Source organism: Megalops cyprinoides, chromosome 9 (genome assembly GCF_013368585.1).
Source record: "Megalops cyprinoides isolate fMegCyp1 chromosome 9, fMegCyp1.pri, whole genome shotgun sequence".
In the NCBI taxonomy this organism is placed as follows: domain Eukaryota; kingdom Metazoa; phylum Chordata; class Actinopteri; order Elopiformes; family Megalopidae; genus Megalops; species Megalops cyprinoides.
In genome coordinates this window covers 23,962,134-23,983,832 of record NC_050591.1, presented here as the reverse complement: position 1 = coordinate 23,983,832, position 21,699 = coordinate 23,962,134, and the positions used below count along the sequence as shown (strand labels likewise).

The 21,699-nt window shown below is 42.4% G+C and overlaps 3 protein-coding genes across 3 annotated transcripts; 1 reads left to right on the top strand and 2 right to left on the bottom strand.

Annotated features, from left to right (window-relative positions):
- Positions 1-250: 250 nt before the first annotated feature.
- Positions 251-9,090, bottom strand: LOC118782930 (DHRS-12_like_SDR_c-like domain-containing protein). The gene is made up of 10 exons (XM_036536555.1): positions 9,001-9,090; positions 7,433-7,566; positions 6,922-7,004; positions 6,564-6,659; positions 6,087-6,168; positions 5,510-5,571; positions 4,369-4,473; positions 3,705-3,795; positions 3,199-3,336; positions 251-1,660 (listed from the first exon to the last, which is right to left on the bottom strand). Exons 1-10 carry the CDS (start codon positions 9,054-9,056, stop codon positions 1,545-1,547), a joined length of 963 nt encoding a protein of 320 aa, XP_036392448.1. The 5' UTR covers positions 9,057-9,090; the 3' UTR covers positions 251-1,544.
- Positions 9,091-10,239: 1,149 nt separating this feature from the next.
- On the top strand, positions 10,240-16,443 carry ap1s3a (adaptor related protein complex 1 subunit sigma 3a). Its single transcript, XM_036536796.1, has 5 exons — positions 10,240-10,345; positions 12,537-12,715; positions 12,924-13,032; positions 13,286-13,423; positions 15,683-16,443. Exons 1-5 carry the CDS (start codon positions 10,343-10,345, stop codon positions 15,716-15,718), a joined length of 465 nt encoding a protein of 154 aa, XP_036392689.1. The 5' UTR covers positions 10,240-10,342; the 3' UTR covers positions 15,719-16,443.
- Positions 16,444-17,556: 1,113 nt separating this feature from the next.
- On the bottom strand, positions 17,557-21,019 carry scg2a (secretogranin II a). Its single transcript, XM_036537055.1, has 2 exons — positions 20,931-21,019; positions 17,557-19,852 (listed from the first exon to the last, which is right to left on the bottom strand). The coding sequence occupies exon 2, from the start codon at positions 19,839-19,841 to the stop codon at positions 17,973-17,975; it is 1,869 nt and encodes a 622-aa protein (XP_036392948.1). The 5' UTR covers positions 19,842-19,852; positions 20,931-21,019; the 3' UTR covers positions 17,557-17,972.
- Between the last annotated feature and the right edge of the window lie 680 nt (positions 21,020-21,699).

Genomic DNA, 21,699 nt, shown 5'->3' with positions numbered 1-21,699 from the left:
CTCCTACTACACACCCTTCACTGGGTACATTCACATGTACTTTTGCCAAATCAGTTCCTGCTCAAAAGGCTACTGATCCACATATATCATATATTATTCAATGAGCCAAAGAAAAAGAAAATATTCCCTTGAACATCAGTAGTCAAGGGGAGAAACTGTATCTTGTACCAACAGTCGACCCTTGTTTCCAGCAGTGAAATTTAAAGGACCGTGCACAAGCGACGTATACAAAGTGCTCAGAGACACAAAGTCAAGCAAAGTTGACGTGTTTTATTTATATGGAGTCCTTAATACAAACTATCACCAGCTTATACAGTCCTGGTTTGTTGGAATCCACAAATCCTTTCACCCTGTACACTGCCACACAAAAGCATTAGGCTTTAGTACTCTGCTCCAACCATTTCAAGCGCAAACTACATGTATTAGAGTAGTTAAAGCATGCATTAATGTTCAGAAAAGGGTGGTCACCCAGCAGTCACATAGTGTATTGAGGTTAACTCCACTTTCACCAGTAACTTTCCCCAGGGCTCACTATTAGGCCCACCACAGTGACATGAAGGATGGAGTAACCATGCTGTTTTAATGCAGTAAGTGTAGTTCTGACATGCTGTTGGGATGCAAAGTTCACATCTACTTTAAAACTTCACAGACTGCACAGCCTCTGGTTCTTGACTTCATCTCTTAGCACAATGAGAAATCTTGTGGAACGTTTGGCCCGCAGAACTCCATACCATTAGCAGTCATAAATGGGTGTAGCTACCATATGTCATCAGTGACTGACTGATTTGAACAAATTGGTGTTTTGCCATAGACAGCAAAGTGTTTTGATTGGGTTGTATGATTCAGTGACTGCATATGGTGGCTCTACCCCTTACAGAATGCATGAAGTCTCACATCGCTAGCCTTGTGAGGGGTGCCTTTCAACCACTGATTATCACCTGGACTAAGCTGGTGATTTGAGATTCCTGTCCACATACAACATCTTTAGTCAAGTCCTTGAGAGACGTCAAGAGAACCAGTGGATACCGCTGTTCTCAAACTCAACCTGAACACACCTGTTGTCCTCAATGAAAGTGCACATTCCTGCCTTTGCTTCACAGAGGAAATGGAATACTTCCTCATAAATGGGTAACACATGGCCTTCATGTTTCACCTTCTCTACCACAGACCACCATAAACTATTATTCATACTGCTGAATGTCCATAACACAACCTTCTAGCCAACCTCCTGATTCACAACTCCTGTAATATCTCAAGGCATCATAGTGGAATCTAAAGCCAAGTGCCCTCCTCTGCTCCTCATTGAGGTGGCCCTGGTGTTGTACAGGGTTAAAATAAAATACTGCACCTTGGCTAACAGTCACACAGTGTACATCCTTTCAGACAGGACTGTACAGGACATGATGGTGAAGGTACATGAATTCAAACAGACATTAGTAGATTTAGTCAAGCGAAATGTGGACACTGTAGCTGTGAACGATGAATCGGGTGTAACCCAAGTTGACCGTTCAGAAGCGGTCGAGCAGCTGGACCGTGACTTTTCCTCAGTGAGGCTGAAAGGATTTAGCCATCTCGTCCAGCACGACCATGAACTTCTCGTCCTGCTCCTGAGGGCTGTGGGTCCAGGCCAGAGGCAGGTGGGTTGAAACCATCTTTCGATCTGAAATTCAAACACACACACACTTATCTTGAATTTATCTTGAATCAACTAAGAAAAGTCCTTAGCTAACTTCTTCAAACATGGAAAAAAACTTGAAAAAAACTTTTCAATGTTTGTATACTAGCCTTTATAAAATGAAATGAAGATTCATGTGGAATGCCCAATTTCTCAGCAGCAGTTCTTTCCATGGTCTTAAGACTATCCTAAGATGTAAAAATGCCATGTTTTTTATCTGGAGAAAGCTTCTTTTCTAGTGCTGGCAGGGCCACTGATATTTTTTTCTCAAAATATTTTATGTCCTAAGTCCTTTGATAAACAGCAAACAATAAAAATACACTCTATTCAAATTATAATGGCTTTTAAAAAATAAATTATGCATCACTACACTCCATTGAATACCGTATTACACGTTATGAGTGGTTCCAAATTGATGATCGATTCAAGTGGATTGCTTGATTTTTTTAATGCAGTTTTTAAATAGCATTGTACAGAAATGATTCTGTTCCAAGGTTTTTGCTCACCATGTATGGTTGATTCTTACCAGTATTTCTCACAAATGGAGTGCAACATGTAGTTGCACATTTGGCTTATATCCCTCCATTTCCTTAGGTCATCACTGTAACTAAGAAATGAGTCCTTAATTCACCCTCCACATTGAATAGATGGTTGTGTGAATGTTTTAGAGTGCACACTCAGTTTACACAAAGATGAAAGTGTATTTTTTTTTCTGTGGTCGGCATTGTGCGAATGTATTGAAGTCTGTCTCTTACAATACAGCCGCTACAGTGTCACAGAGGGGGGTGGAATGAGCTCACAGTGTGGGCGCGGCACTGTCTCCTCTGGCAGTATCTGTCACTGAGCACATCGGGCTCCAGCTGCAGTGGACCGCAGCCAGTCCCAAGCCGCACCATCAATAAACAGCATTCAACCACCTTCCCTTGTGCTCCTCATAATCTCATCCATGCGCTCCATTCTCTGAGGTCCACAGCAATGGAAGGATTCTCCATTTTGGAGATTGCTTGGCCTCAGCACTATACAGATACAGAAGTACATGTGAACTCAGCTACAAAAGACTACGTATGTCAAAACTACTCCTCCAACCCTACACAACCAAAAACTCTTGGCTCTTGAAATCAATGAGAATATGTAACACCTTTATCTCAATCCTTTACTCTCCAAAACTTCTGGAGGTTTGGTCACCTTCTATGACTTCTAACCGGATGCTGTCAAACTGGTGCTGTTTATGTTGTTTTGGTCATAGAGAACATATGCACTGGAATATTCAGCTTTAGAATCTAGGTGGTACAACACCTCTATCCATCCAAATACACCTTCTCTCACACCTGTACCACAAACTACACCTTCACCATTTCCTTATCCACAATTGCTTCAAATAGTGCTGACTAAATCTAATGCAAATCTCTGCCCACATCACCCGTCGCAAAAGCATTTGTCCCTGCATAACCAACACAAAAAATTCATGTGATGCAGTGGCAACATTACCAGAATGTACTGCTGGGAGGCCTCATCCACGTTACCTTGGAAGAAGCGTCCGCTGGGCTTGGCAGCAGCAGCCTCGGACACGGCCAGCCACACCACTGTGTCGGCGCCCTGCTCTGGACTGCGCAGCTTATCCTGCATGGATCGGTAGAAGTCTGGCATCGCCGCTGCCACTGCTGACAGAGTGCAGGGCAAAAAAAGTTACGCAACGCTGTTCATTTGGTTCACTGGTTCATGGCCAGTGAGTTCTGAGTCACTGCCCCTTGTTTCTCTCATTAGTATCTGACACCGATACACTGGAACGAATATGTCCGGCGAATAACCCGAAAACGTCTAAAGCATGTACATATCCACAAATCATGCCGAGGCAGAGAGCAGACAGCCCCAGCAAGATTTGAAAGAAATGGTGCAACCAAGAAAAGTAAAGGCTGTTTACACAAGTTTCTCTGCTCTCTTTGGCTTCCGTTTGTGCTGCGACTGAGGCCAGCTGTCTTTGAGGTGTCTGTCTCAGAGGGCACGTCTGCCTACAACAGGACCTCAGTACCTGGTGTGTCAGCCCAACCGGGGTGCATGACAGCGAAGTGGATGTTGGGGTGCATTTTGGCCCACTGCTCCGTCATCACCACCTGCTGCCTCTGAAAGACAAGAAAAAGACCAACTGAGTTAGCTATTGATCTTAGAGTCAAAAAAAGGAAAGTCTGTGCCATCTCAGTAGGGCTCTCTGCAAAAAAAAACACATCGCTATTTCTGAATTCAGTTCAATTCACTGCAGGGGTGAGATTGATTTCTGTAACTAGACCAAGAGTAGCCAACAACAGCCTTCCCTGTCCCTTACCAGGACAGAGCTCAGTTGTTGGAACAGACTATTACCTCGAAGGATTTCAGAGAAACCTGGTGAACATTACACCTGTTGCCCCCTTTGTATGTTACCTGTTACATTTTATCTTTTTTTGCAGTTATCAGTCTTAGAATGATTGACCATTTTTATCAATATGTTCAGCAGACACAGTCCTCAGAGAACACTTGCATAAAATACTGCGAGGTTGCTATTTGCTAATGGCATGCCCACATACACAATACAACATTTGTTAGAATATTAGATAAATGGTGATTTGTTCTGTCCCTTGTTTGACTTCCTCTTCCTGGTCTCTCCTCTGTCATCCCTATAGTGTGGCCCCGCCCCGCCCCACCCTGCACACTTCACTTACCTTATTCTGAGCGTAGACCTTGGTGCCATCAAATGGGCCCCTCTCGGACTGCAGGTTTCCAGGGCGGAGCTTCTGCACCAACATTCCACCAGAGGACACAGTAATCTGGGGGAGAGAGTGAAGAAGGCAAATGGGGGCAGGGGCAAAGGAAAAGGGCAAGGAGGCAGAGGTGGTGGAAGCAAAGGGCAGCAAGGTTAAAGTTAGAGAGAGAGAGACTGTGAACACTGGTGTTCTCTGAAGAGGGATTCTAATGATTCAGCACTGTCAAACTGAGAAAGAATTTATGAGGTGTTCAGAGGTTTGCAGTTATGTTTTCCAAAGCAGAATACAATGAACTGAGATTCAGCTCAGCAGCAGTACAGTTAAAGTGAAGCTGAACAGTCTGTAACTCTTGTGGTTAACAAGTGTTTATGTCAATTTTAAAACCAAAGCCATTCAAGCTATGCTTTTCGTATGGGTAGCCTCTCAATGTATGATGTTTTGTTTGTGTGTGAGAATGTCATGTTAAACAGACTGTACACATGATGACCTGCCACACATGGCCACAGTGTTATTCTTGACAGTACAACATTTGATTTAAGTAGCATCATCAGCTTCAAACCTAGAAGAGCACTGACTATAACTAAATAACTGGTATTATTGCACTGAAAAGCTACACACAGAAAACCAAAGGTTTCAATATGGTTAACTTGTTTAATGTTACTAGACACAACAAGGAACAAGCCCACACATCCACACTGCTGACACTGAACTCATGCACAAGACAGGATGTTACATATTCATGATACTCGGTTATGCAAACCCAATGACACTGCAGTGAGCGTGTGCGCGTGTGTAGTAGTGGTAGTAGACTACAGATGCGGTCATCATGGTGCAGTCACAGTGAGTCAATGAACAGTCTGTGCGATGTATGTAGAGCTGAGGAAAGCAGATGAACCATCTGTGTGATGTGTGCAGAGCTGAGGAAAGCATATGGATGTTATGTAACAGTGTCAGACTGTTTGGATGCTATGTGTGTGGTGCGCTGTCAAGGGCTGGGGGCAAGCTGCTGTGTTAGTGCCATAGCCCGTGTGAAAACTGTGTTTACGAAGCTTGCAGATGGATTTGTTACGCTAATCCACAGACTTCAGGGGGTACTCACCACGCGGGGGTCGCTGCTTTTTTCCAGTAAAGGAATCAGACTCTTGGTGAGAATGTATACCCCTGGAGGTTTGGGGGGGGGCTAGTCATTATCCTGTCTCAGAGTGCTGCACCAAGTTACGTTGCCAATGCATGAAATATGCCACAAAATTATGCCATTCCTTCTGTCCATGCTGTCAGTGTTGCGTTGACTCCACACAATACAATTCAAGTTATCCATTCATAAAGTCCTTTAGTACTTTTATTGTCACTCAAATATTGGCATTACTAATGTTCTTCTCCAAGAGTACTTTATAAGAGTAATTTATTTCTTAAATTTATTTCTTAAATTTGAGATGGTACCCACTACGTACTCTTACTAACATCATGTATGTTATGTGGTGCTCCGAGCATCACTCTGAGTCTCACTCTCCCATTACCCACGGTCAGGGAAATGGATCAATCTACTAATCCATGCTGTTGTCCTCATAGTAGGTCACAGAAGATGCTGACCAATCCATGACGTCTCATGCACCCACCCTTGCTTCCACCCCCTTCCCTCTCTATCCCTGGGGCTCCTGATCAGAAGACACTCTTACCCAGAGTGTTGCTGGCAAAGTTCTTCTCTAGTCCTTCGGTGTTAACCTCCCTCTCCTTCACCATGCAGCCTGCATTGTTGATCTGTCCCAGTAGACAGGGGGAGCCAGAACAAGAGGGTGGAAGACAGAGAAAGAGATTAGAGAGAGACATTGAGAGATTGAACAGAAAAAGAGAAAAAAAAAAGACAGATGGATAGGCAGAACAGCAGAAACAGAATGAGGATGGGTGCAAGGATTTGGGAGGGGGCCAATGAGCCAATGAGAATGAGTACAGAGGGGGAGGGAGAAAGAGATAGAGATGGTGAGGGCAAGGGAAGCAAAGAAAGAGACAGAGAAAGAGAGGATGAGGGCAAGGAAAAGACAAGAAGGGAATCCGGAGTTTGTATTCAGTGTATTCCTGACATATTCAGAGTGACAGGTGACTTCAGAGCACTTGAACTTTCTGCACACAAGAGAAGAGAAGCTTCTCATACCTACCAGTACATTCAGAGATTTGAATTTTTTCTTGAAAGCTTCTGCAAATTCCCAAACTTTGCGGGTCTCTGACAAGTCCAGGATGTGGACATGGATTTCCTGAATTGAAAAACATGTTTAAAAAATAATTCAAAGTGAAGTGTTAACTTTTATCTATAGGTTACAGTCCAGAAATAAGAAGTTACATATTTCAAGCTTTCATTCACTGTCCATCTCTCATTTGCTACAAATGAAGGAATGGAGTTCTGAGTTATAATGAAATTACATAGCGCACATTTTCATTATGACATTTTCATGACAAGAATCAAGATGCTGGCTTTACAAAGACTTCAAGGATTTCAGGTGAGGAGTTCAAACTGACTTTGTTGCCCGTCTCTTTGACAATTTCAGCTCTGGCCTCTTCAGCTTTGTCCTTGTTTCTGCACACCATGTGGATTACACCACCTAAGAAAGGAGACGGCAGCATAGTGCACACACCAGTCAAATGTTATGGAACCAAAACCAAACTGCCAGCTAGACTACAAGTTTAACCTCTGCAGGTGACATCCTGGCCCATGGGACTGTAAGATGTTTGACTCACCAGGTGTTTTCTTAGTGGTGTGCCATCAGCCAATGCTAATGCATTGCTAATCATCTGGGCAATTGTCAATGGCTCACAGATGCAATGTTGAACTGCTTGATGAGTAAAACATCCATAATTTGTTAAAGTGACAGGTGCAGAACATAATGTCCCATAAATGTAATGTTTTGGTAAGGTAAGGTCAAGGTAAACCTTTTGACCTTTAGCACTGCACTAAGAATTTCTGATGAATTGGACACACCCACCCCAGCCTCACTGCCCTCCCACCTCCCTTCCTGACCTCCCTCTGTACCTCTCTTAGCAATGCCGATGGCTGCGGCTTTGCCGATCCCACTGTTGGCTCCTGTGATCATGAAGGACCGCCCCGCCACAGACACCTCCAGGTCTTTCTCCACAAAACGCTTGGCAGCAGCCTCAAAGCCCTTCCTGCAAACACACAAAACCAAATCTGAGTGGAGAGGAGTGAGTAGAAAAAGGCGAACTTCTGAGAGTCCAAATGTGAGAATAAAGACACCCCAATTCTCGTGAAAAATTTGTCTATAATCCCCATTTATGTCGTTGAGTGTGTTCCACACACAGTATCAAACACAGGATTTGGTAAAAGAACTCTTTGAACAAGGGGATCTCTTGTACATCAGTGATGGTCAAAGCTCAACTCATCTTGATTTATTTTACTTTCACCAAATCATTAAAATTACTGCACGGTATATGAGCTTAGTTAAAAATACACTTGGCAAATAATTCATATCAGCTGGAGGATAGCAAATAAGGGGCCCCATGAACAGAGCTGTGTGGCTTAACTGATCAGCTAAACAAAAAAAGGTAACAAAAGAAAGCAAGAGGCAAACAATTAGAATAGCTGGTTGAGAAGATTAGATTAGTCTAATAATAGCCTTGCATCATCAGTTGGGTAATAGGAGATGGAGCAAATGGCAGAACTCTTCTGAGGCTGGCTCCATCAGAACAAGCTGTGTGGTGTCAAATCTGTCAATGTGGACATTGTCTCATGGCCCCTCTGTTAGGGATGATGGGAAAGAGCGGTGGCACACATTCCCTTTCAGTAAATGGGCATTCTGTTTGTTACAGTGGAAACTTTGGAGCAGGTTGGGTAGAGATCGGAGTGACTGTTTACAAAGAAAAAAGCTGACATTTCATCACTATGATGTGCCATCTTGCATGTTGCTCATAGACATGACAAACATGGGTAACATACTGTAAAGTCATAAATAGCACCATAATACTAGTGTTTTGCATTATGACCTTTTAAAGCCCTTACTGAAGACTCACGGATTCACTGATCGATTGTAAAAATTAAGGCTGCATATTCCAGGTAACGAAAACCTAAGGAATGTCAGCGAAATTGTGTTTTTTTTCCTTGTGAGAAACTAGCATTCAGTTGCTACCTTTTTTCAAGTGAAGCCCTGATTGTTATTTAGCCTTGACTGTAAGACAGACACAGAACGACGTTTCACCAGACCAAAACCTCAGTGCGCTCTTTACTAGTGGCGACGTTGACATGTATAACATTCTAATTGCAATGGCTCCATCATCAATAATAAATAATAATGACGAATAATACAATAATAAGAATAATACTAATGATGGAAGCAACACTGGTATAACATTACGATTTATGTGTATCACTGATGCTGTAATTAAATTTCAGATTTAAACCCATCTGGGGGATTTCCATGCTAAAATGTCAACGGCTGTTTTTCAGAACAGCATCTTTCCATCCCCTCTATCCGTTGCAACCGAGGGGCACATGCTAATTCATTTTGGATGCCAGCTGGAAAAAGTTATATGAATTACACAAGTAGCCACAAAAAAACTACCAATTACAAGACAAGTTTATCCTACCTTGTGTATTCATGAATTCCCTTTAAAAACCAGATGCTATTCCGATATAGAGACATCCTTACTTGGGACAGGCGTCGCTTGCCTCACACGCTGGACTGATTTTAACAGAAACTTCAGTCACGTGTGTTGGATGATACCACTGGCCATCCAGCGGTGACTCTCGAAACAACAGTGGCATAACATTACAGTTAATGTGTATCACATTTGTGGGATTCACGCTGTCCACATTGTCTTCATCTTTTTAATATCTTATAACTTTTCAAGAATTACACTGCAAAAATAATCGCTGCCCATTATTAACCTGGGGCAACATGCGGTTATATACAGCCTGCAAAGTTTTAAACTCAGAATATAAATGGAGAGATTGTACTACAGTTTTATACGGGTTAAGTAAGATATTTTTCATGCTATCATTTCCATACGTCAATATGGCAGCCGCGGAAGCAGGGCTCGTAACCCATGTTTTACCGGTTTGATTCCCACTTGGGTCAGTGCTGTTGTATCTTTGGGCTAGGTGCCTGTTGCTACTAAGGTAACCATGGGCAATGCACTTTACTGCCTCAAGCATTCAATACGTAATATGGGCGTACAAATTGTTAGCCGCTCTGGATATGAGCGTGTGCTAATGTAATGTCGTAGCCAGCTATAGTTTAACCTAATTACCAATCAGTTACTTCAGTTGATAATAACATATGCACTTCGCAGTATCTAAGGACATCACGTCCTGACGGCACCACGTCAAACGCTGTTTTGCTTTTCCAGCTTAAGTCAACCCAAAGTTAATGATGCGTTTAAACTGGTGAGATATGCTGACAAGTTTGATGGTAAACAGATCCACCTCGCACACACAGACCTTACAGCTTGTGCCTGTATAATGATACTACTAATAGCAGTAATGATAAACTATCCCAACTAGTTTGACGGTAAAAGTAACAGCTGAATTAATTGTATTATTGGTACAGCGTTTGTTTTGGGGAGCTCTTGATGGCAGCCACATTTAAGTTACATAATACCAAAAAACGGCTGTAATTTGAATCTGAATCTTTCTTTTTAAGTAACATTAAGTTCTGTGTTCTTGTGGAGGGCAGTACAGGAACCGTTGCAGGTGGTGTACGTCCGACGCACCTTGCCCGACGCTGTGCACCAATCCGGGGTCTGCACGCTTGAGATGGGCGGGGTAATGCCGTGGTTGATTACCCTGGGGGGGAGGAGTTGCTCAACTTTCTGTTCGTAGAACCCAGGGAAGGGCAACTATGCCTTGGTGCAAGGTGTCAGACCGGTGCGAGAAACGAAGTTGTTACTAATTTATAACAAAATTTGACCGACCTCCACTGGATTCAAAATGGTAAGACAATTTTTTTGTCTTCGTCTGCAATGTGTATGTACTGCTTTAGTTGAGATCTTACAGTGAAAACCGCTTCCGGCAAGTCCATGCACCTGTCGTTATCAGGTAATTGTGTACAGTGACCACACAAAGGAAAAGTATATGACCCATTGTGAATTTAAACATTTTACTGCTTCGACAAAATAACCTTAGGACATGGTCTAAAGTCTCATCTTTTTATGGAAGTATACTAATCGCAATACTGTAGGCGGAAAATGTGTTTTGTGGTGCAGAATGATCCGCATCCATGCAGTTAAACAAGCTGCCTGGGGATATAATTTTGTTAAACCCCGTTGTATGAGCAATAGATGAAATGTGACTGAAAGCGTGTGCAGAGACATAAGTTTATTTTTAGGTTATAAAACACAACGGACAATAGGGCACATCCGAAGTAACAAATTGTGCCAAGTCACAATGCTTTTCTTTCTTTAATAATGTGCGCGTGAAGCCTAACAGTTCACAATTAGAGGAAGGCCACGTCAGATGTTTAGCGGCACTGCAGCTTCGTTTCCAAACGCTCGACTTTCAACACGACGCTGTGTAGAATACAGCAGAGTGACTGGTGTTGATCTTGTGGACACACTTTAATGCCTGTTCTTATCTTAACAGCTAAACAGCCTTATCAACGGCCCCACCCCCTTCCAAAGTTCCAACCCACTACACTCACAACCAGGGCGTTGAAACCATTTTCAAAGACTACTTTATGATGGAATAAATGTGCATTTTTCAGTAAATAACATAGATGGCTTACCATACCATCAAACGGAATGTTTTTTACCTGACTGTAACTAACATCTCCCAGAATAGGCCAAAAGGACAAAATGTCTCCTTTGAGGCACACATGTTGAAACACATGTCCATTATTTTTATGATTCTTATTTATTTCAATAGGGCAGAACTAAACCATTCACCTTGTATGTACTAAATTAAACTTTGTATAGTACAGTGCTTAAATGGTACATTGCTTGCTCAGTTCTTTTCAGGTCACTCAATGGGATATACCCTGGTTTGAAAGGCTGTTGTAAACTGAAGCTGATTGGCTGGTCTTTTTTTTACTTTACATGCTGTGTGGCTGTCCTCCCATTCTCCCTCTTTTAGTGTTTCTCAAAAATATTCCAGACCATCCATGGAATTATTGATTGACTCGATAACAAATATTGTTTGAATCAATACGGCTTATAATCTCTCCCTGTTACTTCCATAACTTTCTCTGTAAAGCTTTTGTACCCATACAGATGGCTCCCAGTTCAGACTAGTTATTCTTTAATGTTGTGTAAATAGCAGAGCTTGACCTACTGACAGTTAGATGTTCTTCTGGTGAAAGCAAAAAATGCCTTTGTCATTGATGAGTCAATGAAGTGTGGGGAGCCTGTGGTCACAGAGACCTATAGAAACTGTTGCACAATCTTTCGTCAGTGCTGTTGTGGCACTGTGGCAAAGTGTGCATGTTGTTTCAGCTGGGCTACAACATTCAATGCTATTTGAAAACACCTAGAAGGTCTGGAGAATCACTAAGTTGTTATGGCCCTGTCATCATATGCTGAGGGTGATAACTTGAATCTTCAGTTGGATGCTGTTATATCTGTGAACATGTTACTTTGTTCACCTTCTGCTCAACTACAAATGCAGCTTATACTATATAAATGCACACTGGATAAGAATGTCTGCTACATAAAAAAATGCATGTCTTTCTTTCACTCTTATCTTACCATTGCCCATCGTTTGTATATCACTGTGGATCTGTATACGTATTTACAGTATAGGATGAGCTATCATGGTGTCGCTTGTTTCAATAAGATCACTGAAAGTGGGCAGTAGAGGTATGTATTGACAAAACAGACAAATAATATTAATATAATGCATTCTGTCTACAAATGAAAAACGGGACGTGGAATGGCATACGTGTGCCGGTGAGACTGGATCATTTCCAGTTGTGTTTGGAGGTGAGATGTGTGTTTAGGAACACAACTGAGTTGATGCAACCCTGTCTTGCTGTCCTGAGCAGGGTCAAACCTTCTCAGTCCTCACTCTGTGCATGTTTCTGTATGTGTGGGCATGTCCATCCCTTTTTGTCTGTGTGTGTGTGGGTCTGCCTGTGTCCTGGATATGTTTGTGTATCTGTGTGTGCGTGTGTGTGTGTCTTGCCCCACAGATGCGCTTTCTCTTGCTCTTCAGCCGGCAGGGGAAGCTTCGGCTCCAGAAGTGGTTCACGCCCCTCGGGGAGCGCGAGAAGAAGAAGATTGTGCGCGACATGACCATGATGGTGCTCCCCCGACCACCCCGCTCCTGCAACTTCCTGCTCTGGAGGGACCTGAAGATAGTTTACAAGAGGTGAGGAGGGGTGTGGGAACCGTGCTCGTTCTTCTGGACTCTGTCTTATTCCAATTTTCACACGTTCTTAATACTTTCGCATTCATTTCCCTTGAGACTGGAAATTCCAAGAAATCACTCTGTGTAAAACCCAGCCCTCTACCAGGCTTTGCTCGTCCTTGCCCATGTGCCTTTTTCAGTGTTCAGTAATGGTCACGTCTCCTTACAGGTATGCCAGCCTGTACTTCTGCTGTGGCTTGGAGCCCCAGGACAATGAGTTGCTGGCCCTGGAGGTGCTGCACCGATATGTGGAGCTCCTAGACAAGTACTTTGGCAATGTAAGAGCCACACCCCTCTCCAAAGCATCATGACAACCACATACTTAAACAGTCATCTGCTTCTGAGTTGATTCCAGTGCTAGAATTGTATTAAAAATTAATTAGCCATTACAAACTGAATTCTAAAATCTGAATTCTGAACTTCTTGCCAAAGGTTGTTCAAAGGTTTAATTTCATTTTGTCCAAGGTGGTTTTAAACTCTTCAGTGATGGTTTGTGCTGTTGCTCATTCCATCGTTACTCTGCTCCTGCAGGTTTGTGAGTTGGATATCATCTTTAACTTTGAGAAAGCTTACTTCATTCTGGACGAATTCCTTATGGGGGGCGAGGTGCAGGAGACGTCTAAGCTTTCAGTAGCCAAATCTATGGAGGAGTCTGACTTGCTGCAGGAGGTGGGTGAATCAGACACTGACAGGAGCAAACCCACACAGATGCAGGGAAAGTAGAAGCAACATTCAGACTCGGGCAAGAAAAGCCTTACATAGATACAGGAAAAAGATGTAAGAAGTGCATTGATGAGAAAAAAGACATGGACGTATGAAAACATGCTCAAAAACTGGCACGTGCAAGGAAGATACAGACAGGGAAGGAAACTGATGGATTGATGATGAGATTTCTGTCTTTACCTGATGTATTTAAATTTACTGTAACAGACTGTTATCCCTCCTCTGACCTATTTGAATCATACGTATACCTACATTCCTTTTGTGCAGTAAGGTGTTGCTGACAGTTAAATATGATTTTTGTGGAAGTGTTGCTTATTTACTTTTGGACAGATTGGCATTAGCTATAATTAATTATGTGAGAGCTTGTGCACTCCTGGCCCCCTCAATCTCGAGCTTTTCAGAGGCACATAATGTTCTGAGTTTGACATTGGGATTGTGGGATTTAAAACAAGACCTTGGAAACCTAATTGGTTTTTAAAAGGCTTTGGTTTCCAACAAATGCATTGTGATGGTAAATGTATTAATGTTAGGCTTACTTTAATGACTTCTGCTTTACTTATCTTTATAGTGGGAGGGTTGGTGGGTGGATGTGTGACCAGGGTATTTCTGCATTTCCCTTGGGTATATCAGATGAAATACAGATGACTTTATGAACAGAACACACAGTCTGATCTATAACAGAAACCAACTAAGAGAGACTATAGAGCCACATGAAATGATAGAATGTTGCTGTGCTGAGATTATTGTATTGAGACCGAAACAGGAGTCAGGGTAGGGTGGAAAAGAATGAGTATTTTAATAAAAAAGCTACAAACCTTCTAATATGACATTTAATGGGAGATAGGGTATTATAGTTGATAGTTACCTGGGCTTCCAGTAAGATGTTTACTGCTGTGCCCTTGAGCAAGCTGAATTGCTGTAGCAATTATCCAGTGACTTGAATAAATTATATGTGAACATGTAAGCCGTGCATATCACCCAGGATAAACTTGTCCAGAGAACAGCAAAAAGACACCAGTCCCGTTCTGTCTAGCCTCTTTTGTATTCTGAGCCATCACCGTGACGACAAGGCTGTGATGAAAACTCATAAGCGCTGACACGTTTGATAAATGGAGAGTAATGGATTGTTGCATTGCGGATGTGACTGACAGACCAGGCAGTCGACATGCGGTGTCATAGTGAACTTTTCATAGCTCACTCTCTCTGTCCCTCCATCAGCGGTGTCTCTCTACCTTTCCCCCTCTCTCACTCTCCCCAGTATGAATTTCCTTCCCTTCTTTTCTGTGGTAGCGAGGCGAATGTGTTTGTGTGTTTAGGCTTCATTGCTCGGGTTGGGTGGGGGGGTGGGGGGGCTTAGTGTGTGGGTGTTTTGCTTCAGCAGCATGAGGAAATGAGCTGAAATTTCTGATGTTTCCAGATGCTGAACTAATTTTATTTTAGACATTTTACATGTTCATTGGGTCACGACATTACAGATAAGCCAGGCTTGAAATGCAGTAGGCTGTTATTGGGGTATTACATGGGATGAGCTGATTTACTGCCCCTCCATGGGGGATGATGAATATTTGTTTTTTTTTATTAATGTTATTTTGTTAGTGGAATATATAAATGTGTTTTATTTAGTAAAATGTATTATTTATCCGTGCAATGCAGTCATAATTAAAGTATAACAAACAATAAGCTGAAAAAATGATCTAATACTTACATACTCTTTGCTTGTCATCTTTTTCCCCTTTTAATGAGGGATACTAATATATGCTGAGGGCACTCTATGGAATACAAACATGTTTGTTATTCATATACCTTCACTAATTATGCATGTGCAAAATAACAAGACAAAATGAGCATATCTCCAGATCCCAAAAAAGAGCAGAGGTGTGTTCCCATAGTTCCCATATTTCTGTTATACATGCTGTGAGCCCCTGTGTGGAAATATTCACCAGACCCTTCTGGGAAACAGCTCCACACTGTGATGTGACGCACAGTACTATAACCTGTATCTGCAGTCCGTTGTGCTTCATAGATCCCGGAATCTTTCTCTCTTAGTGATTTTGTTGTAGTTCAAATACAATATGATGTGGAAACTAACACAAGGAGGTGGGGGGGGGGGGGGGTGGAATCATTTATGTTTCACACGTGATCTGCAGTGTCAATTATTTGACTATGATTTGCATTCCTGATGCATTTGTATTATTTCATTTGTAGACAATGGAGGAATACATGAGCAAACCCACCTTTTGAAATGTGAAAAAGGGAACCACGACACTGAAACTCCATAGAAGTAAACTTGAAGAAATATTGGTAATGGAAAGACAGCACAAAGACATTGCCACAACATTTATATGTTAATGTGTGCTTTTTTGCACACCCTTACAAACTTCTCTTAAGGCTGCTAAAATCTCATACTGGCTAATCTCGTCCTCCTTGTTGTAAGTCAGGCTTGTTGTAAGTCTTGTTGTAACGGCCTGTAAAGATGTTATTAACAAATAATGTATCTTTTTTCTGTACTTTGTTGTCATTTTAAAGCCTGTTTTGTATGTCACCAGAAATGAAGTTAAGATAACTATAGCTATACATAGTTACTGTATCGATTGTGATAGCTATCTGCTGTTAAGATCCAAATCCTTAGTGACATTACATGTAGCATTAAATGTAACATTAAATGTAATATTCTGCATGTAATTATAATTATGGCTATCACCAGACATGATAATCACAATAATGTCAATTGATTCAGCTGCTCTGCACATGCATAATCACCACCATTGTTCTTCTGCATCACCATTTCACCTAAAGCATTCCACTTTTATCAATCTGATATATTTGTATATTTACTGAGAAACAGGCAGTAAGTACATTTTTAAGTGGGTGTACAAGATTCCATTTTCAGTTTGAATGGTATTGATTTACAGTACTCAAATGTCCTTCCAAGCAGAGCATTGGACCAGCAGAGAAGGGGTTATTTTTGAGAGGGGAAATCAATATTTGTCAAAACTGTCTATTTTTAGTCTTTTTCATGAAAATAAAATCCTATTTTCATATAAAAATGTCTAATTTTCTTAATAGTTTCATATATAATTCATGTAAATCATAGGCTATACACATTCTTAGAATCCCGATGCTGTCATGCTTGTCATGCTTTGAAATATTGTGCGAGAGTAGTATAAATTAGCGTTTTGTGTGTTTGTGCATGGTCTGTATGGGCTTTATGAATGACTGAATGCAACAGATTTTCTGATCTTGAAAGCTAGTTGGTTATTTTGCCCAGATAAAGGTCATTTCAAATGCAAGACGTCTGCAAATACATGGAGAACTAAAAGCATGCCTCACGTTCAGATGTGGCTTCTCAGTCCGTTTATTGGAAGAAACATTTAGAGACATTTATGGACATCGCCATCAGTCAGACCTGATGTTCTCAAAGGACGGCGGGTTTATAATGCGTTTGTCCACAGGCAGGGATAGATGATGTTCAAAATGGAAACCAATTATTTAGTTTTACCTCAACAGCCTGGGCCAGATTTTTAAAAAGCTGTGCGTGTTTGTGTCGGTGTGGTGCTGCTGTTGAATCGGATCATGACTTTTCCTCGTCAAAGTCTCGTCAAAAATGAATGCAGCTCTGCAACCGTATCATCATCAACAAACATGAAATCACCCCCCCCCCCCCCCCATTAACCTATAATTGGGTTGGTGTAGTTGTGCCAAAGTTAGCTGTGCTTCAGAATGGCCACAGGAGCTGTCCTGGTGCTGAAAGTAGACTCTTTCTCCCAGGCCAGCCATTTACGCGCCGGTGATAATCAATTTTATGATTTCCCAGAAAATATGCCTCAGTATTCATGCATGCTCCGGTAGGAAACGCTGTGAACATTGTGATCCTCCTGCTCTCCTTAAACACAAGACTGAGTCAATCCAGTGAAGAATGCAGTTGCAGAACCCTGACAGCTGCAATATCTCACATTCAAAGGATATTGGCAATAAAACGGAAAGGAGTCTATTTTGTTTTAGTGAGTATGGTCGTTTTTTTTTTATCTTTGCCTAACAAATGAGACAACATTACACAGTAAGAAGAAAATACCAGTTGATGCTTTATTAATCTCATATACTTTACACATTACTGAATACACGTACGAAAAATATGGTCCTAAGAAAACCACAACAAGACCGAAAGTACCCAACACTGATTTGTCTGTGTCTGTGTGTTAAGGTATATGGCAGATGAGGCTCGTTAATATGCTGAATTAAAGGAGGGAGCGCTCATAACACCTATAGTTGAAACTATTCGAACATTTTAAATACCACAAACTCAAACTACAACGAATATATTTTTTTTCTCCCCAGTAGGCCTACATCAAATTAGACTTTTTAAAACTGTTAGTCGAACTTAGCTCTATGAAGAGTTAAAGTACTTTAACTACACACAATTGCATTTTTTAAAGTATTTTATTATGATTTGTTTTCATCAAACAATATATAATATCTGTATCTCCAGCTCTACCCACTACATTCCACCAATTTTTGTTTTCCCGTAAACGTCCCTTCCTTCGTTTTCTCCCGTTTCTGGGTTTAGGTACTCTAGCATTTTCAGCAGCGTCTCGTCGTCCAAGCTTTGTGTTTGTGGTGAACCACCTAAATCATCGGTCTCTGATAGTCTTTTTGCTGATGAGCCTTTATCAGTGGCCAGTTGGTTGAAATAATCCTGCATTGCCTGCTCAAATGTTCCAAGCGCAAGCTGCTCTTCTTTGGGAGACGGTTGAGAGGTGCGTTTGTTGTCCACTTTATTAATTACTTTGGGATACTGGGCCAACATCTTGGCTGCAAGGTAGGCTGCCAGCTCATCCTCGTCAACTGTATCATCATAGTCGGCCTCTCTCTTATTAGAAACGCCAGGCTCAGATAAGATGTAATTTCCTCGTCTGCCACTAGGGACATAATACCTTGCTGGTGTGGTCTTGATTTGCCTTTGCTTCTGAAGGTATTTTGGTTTCTGGTTCCCAAGGCTTTCCAGCCCAAGAATATTCAGAATATCCTCTGTATTTAAGTCATCTGGAATATCATTTGCAAGCATCTCAGGTAGCCGTCTGTTGTAGAATTTAGCTGCCGGGCTTTTATTTTTATTGTAAGATGAGATCTGAGTCAGCTTTTCCTCAACTCTGTCCAGATCATCGGTTTCTTCGTCTGGCTGTAACATTTTGTCTTGTTTTTTAATCTCTCCACTTTTAAGCATCTCTATTAAGTCCTCGGGTGGGATTTGTAATTTTTGTGAGATGTCAATCAATTGATAAATCGCCTGGGGGTCCACCTCAAATGATGTCCGGGCTGATCTCTTCTCTTCCTCTGCTCTGTCTCTCTTCTGCTCTGTCTGCTCTGATTTCTCCAGGATTTTCAGGAGGTAATAATCTACCAGTTTGGTGACATCGTCTGGGTCTTCTTTTTCTCTGTATTTGGCAGGCTGGCTGGATCTCTTCATGTCATCTTCTTCCTCATTTTCATCGGAGCCCCTGTCAAACTCCTCTCGGCTGTCTTTAACCTCCTCCTCCGTTTCGACCTTCTCCTCCACAGGGGTCCACTCCTCGCCCCCGGTCACATCCTCATATGCCAGGTTGTTAAGCCTGTAGATGTCATCATCGTCGTCCCTGTAGAACTTCTCGTCCTCGTCCAGGCTCTGCCTCTTGTGGCCCTTGGCGGCAGACAGTTTCCCCAGCTCCTCAAAGACAGACTGCAGGGTGGCGAGGCTCTGGGGTGTGTACTGCTCCTCCACGTTCTCGTTGGTGCGCTTGTAGGGGCTCTCCCTGGAGTCTTCGTCCTCAAACATCAGCGGGTACTTCTTACGCGGCTTGCTGTGCTCAGGAAAAGGATAGCCCTCATAGTCCCCAGCTTCTCCTGTCTGGCTGTCATCAGCTCCATCATCTGGCTCCTTCCTGTTGCCATGACTGTGGCGTGCGTTTGTCTGCGTCCCTGCAGTTTTGGGCTCCTTGCCTGCCTGCTGCAGTGTCCTCAGCACCGCTTTCAGCCACTGCTGGGACTTGTCGTCCTTTCTCCCAGCTGCCTTCTTGCGGTCCGTCGCCTCCTCCTGGTTCTGGACCGGGGCAAGGCGCAGCAGGGAACGGAACCTGTCGATGTCGTCGTCGTAGTCTGGGACGGCGTCCTCATCGGCCCCGTCCGCTTGCTGCTGGAGGCTCTCGATGTACTCGAGAGCCTTGACCATGTCTGTGCTGGGCACGAAATAGGGACCCGGCTGCCTGGCCTCCGTCTCGCCTCCCCGCAGCTTGTGCGGTCTCAGGGAAGCACTCTGCACCCCGCAGGTGTGAAGGAGGGTGGTGAGCAGGAACAGCGCTCCAGCCACAGAGAGCTTGAGAAGTGACAGCATCTTGTAGCAGCCTGAAATTGATAATGATAAAAAACAGCATAAGAAAGATGGCCAGTTTGCTGCCTTATCTCACTTGGATATGCTGTTTATCCATCATAAATGTTTATCCATCTCAGATGTAATAGGAATGAATAAAAAGGCTTATTATTTCTGAGAGGTTATTTAAAAACACCTTCCCTTCATTTCTCCCATCTTGTCTCCCCTTTTCCCTTGACCGCCAGTGCACACCTTTCCGGAGTCACGCTCTCTTCCCTCCTCACTCTCTAACGTACCACACTGCTTGTTTTCCCTGCAGGAGTGGGATCCCTTTTAAACCAGCTAAGCTCAGATGGGCCGAAATGCAGAAGTTTGGTTATATACGTTTTTATCTGTTTACAACTGATAAATGGCAGGGCAACGCAGGTTAACCAGATTCCCTGATCTCTACAGAGATCGCCACATACGCCCATACAATTATTTTGTTTACTTTGTGTTTTGTCTTGGATTTCGTACGCGGTGTTTTCAGGCTGAGAATGGATTAGCTGTTCAGCAAAACACAATTATCTGTGTGAAGCGATAGGTACACGAACATTTGGTTTAGCTGTAAAATCGCATTAGTTCTCAAATTGCTGGTCCTTTGAATGAGTCACTACTGGTTGTCAAGGTAACCCTTTGCTCTTCAGTCTTGTTGCACCGCTGCTGAACACTAGATATATCGCGATTTATAGCATTTAACGAGACTGAAACAAACATAATGTAGAACTCCCGAACTTGCCAGCCATGCGCATATTTAAAGCAGGTAAGTGGAATTTATGCGCGATACGCATTATTTTAACAGAAAGGTAATATTTTTGGACGCTACTGGAGACAATATTGCCAAATGGGTATGTAAGGTAGAAACCATGACTATTATAACCATTGCAATTTGTATGCGAGAGAGAGGGGGGAGGGAAGTGCATGCATCAGGTTGCAAGGAAATTCACAAGACGGAGCTGCCAAAATCAATTTAAAAGACATCTGCAAGCATAATTAATGACGAAAAGCCTGATAATTACAGCCTATTGTCAATTACATAGAATACATTGTAAAGAAAAGATGTGCGAAATTTACCTTTGCAACTAGTTCAGTCGAGAATCGCGAGTGTCTACAGCATCTCCCTTATACTCACAGAGCGAACATGTATTTTCTCTCTTCAGCACCCGGACAGATCCCCCCAGTTATAGGAGGCACCACCTGACTCGTGCGTCACTAAATCGCACGCAATACTGTTCCTATGAAAATGTGTGTGTGTGTGTGTGTTTGTGTGTGTGTGTGAGCGCGCGATATTTTTACTAAGTAGATGAAATTATGCAAAAAGAAAAAGTGAGTTAAAGTTCAAGACAGGTTACTGTCTTTTGTATTTATTTCTACCAGATTTCTTTGGTGTGTCTTGGCTTTCTTGTCAAAGGGGTGCATATTTTATCGTGATGACCCATAGCACAGATTCGAACATTCGTGGTTCGTACAAATTCATATATTTGGGTGTTTATTTAGTCTATTAATTAATCACAATGTAATGGCCTGATTTTAAACTCTTAGCGTTATGGGAGACGATGAAGTGCACCGTGATGAGTCGCAGACCATTCTAATGCAGCATTCTCCAGTTTTGGGACGCCAGGGTTAAAGACCCACTTATATGAAACTCGTCTCTTATGTACCATTGTTTCGCTCAGCTGATGAAAATGCTGTGTGATTGGGACATATCAAATTAGACACTCGCTTGTTTTTCGTGAGTGGAACCCCCAAAAAAGTTCTTTTCTCGCTTGCCCCCTACCACCCCCCGTTTGGGTTTAATTCATTAGTCACCCATCTATTTATGTCTGTGCATCTGTCGATAGCA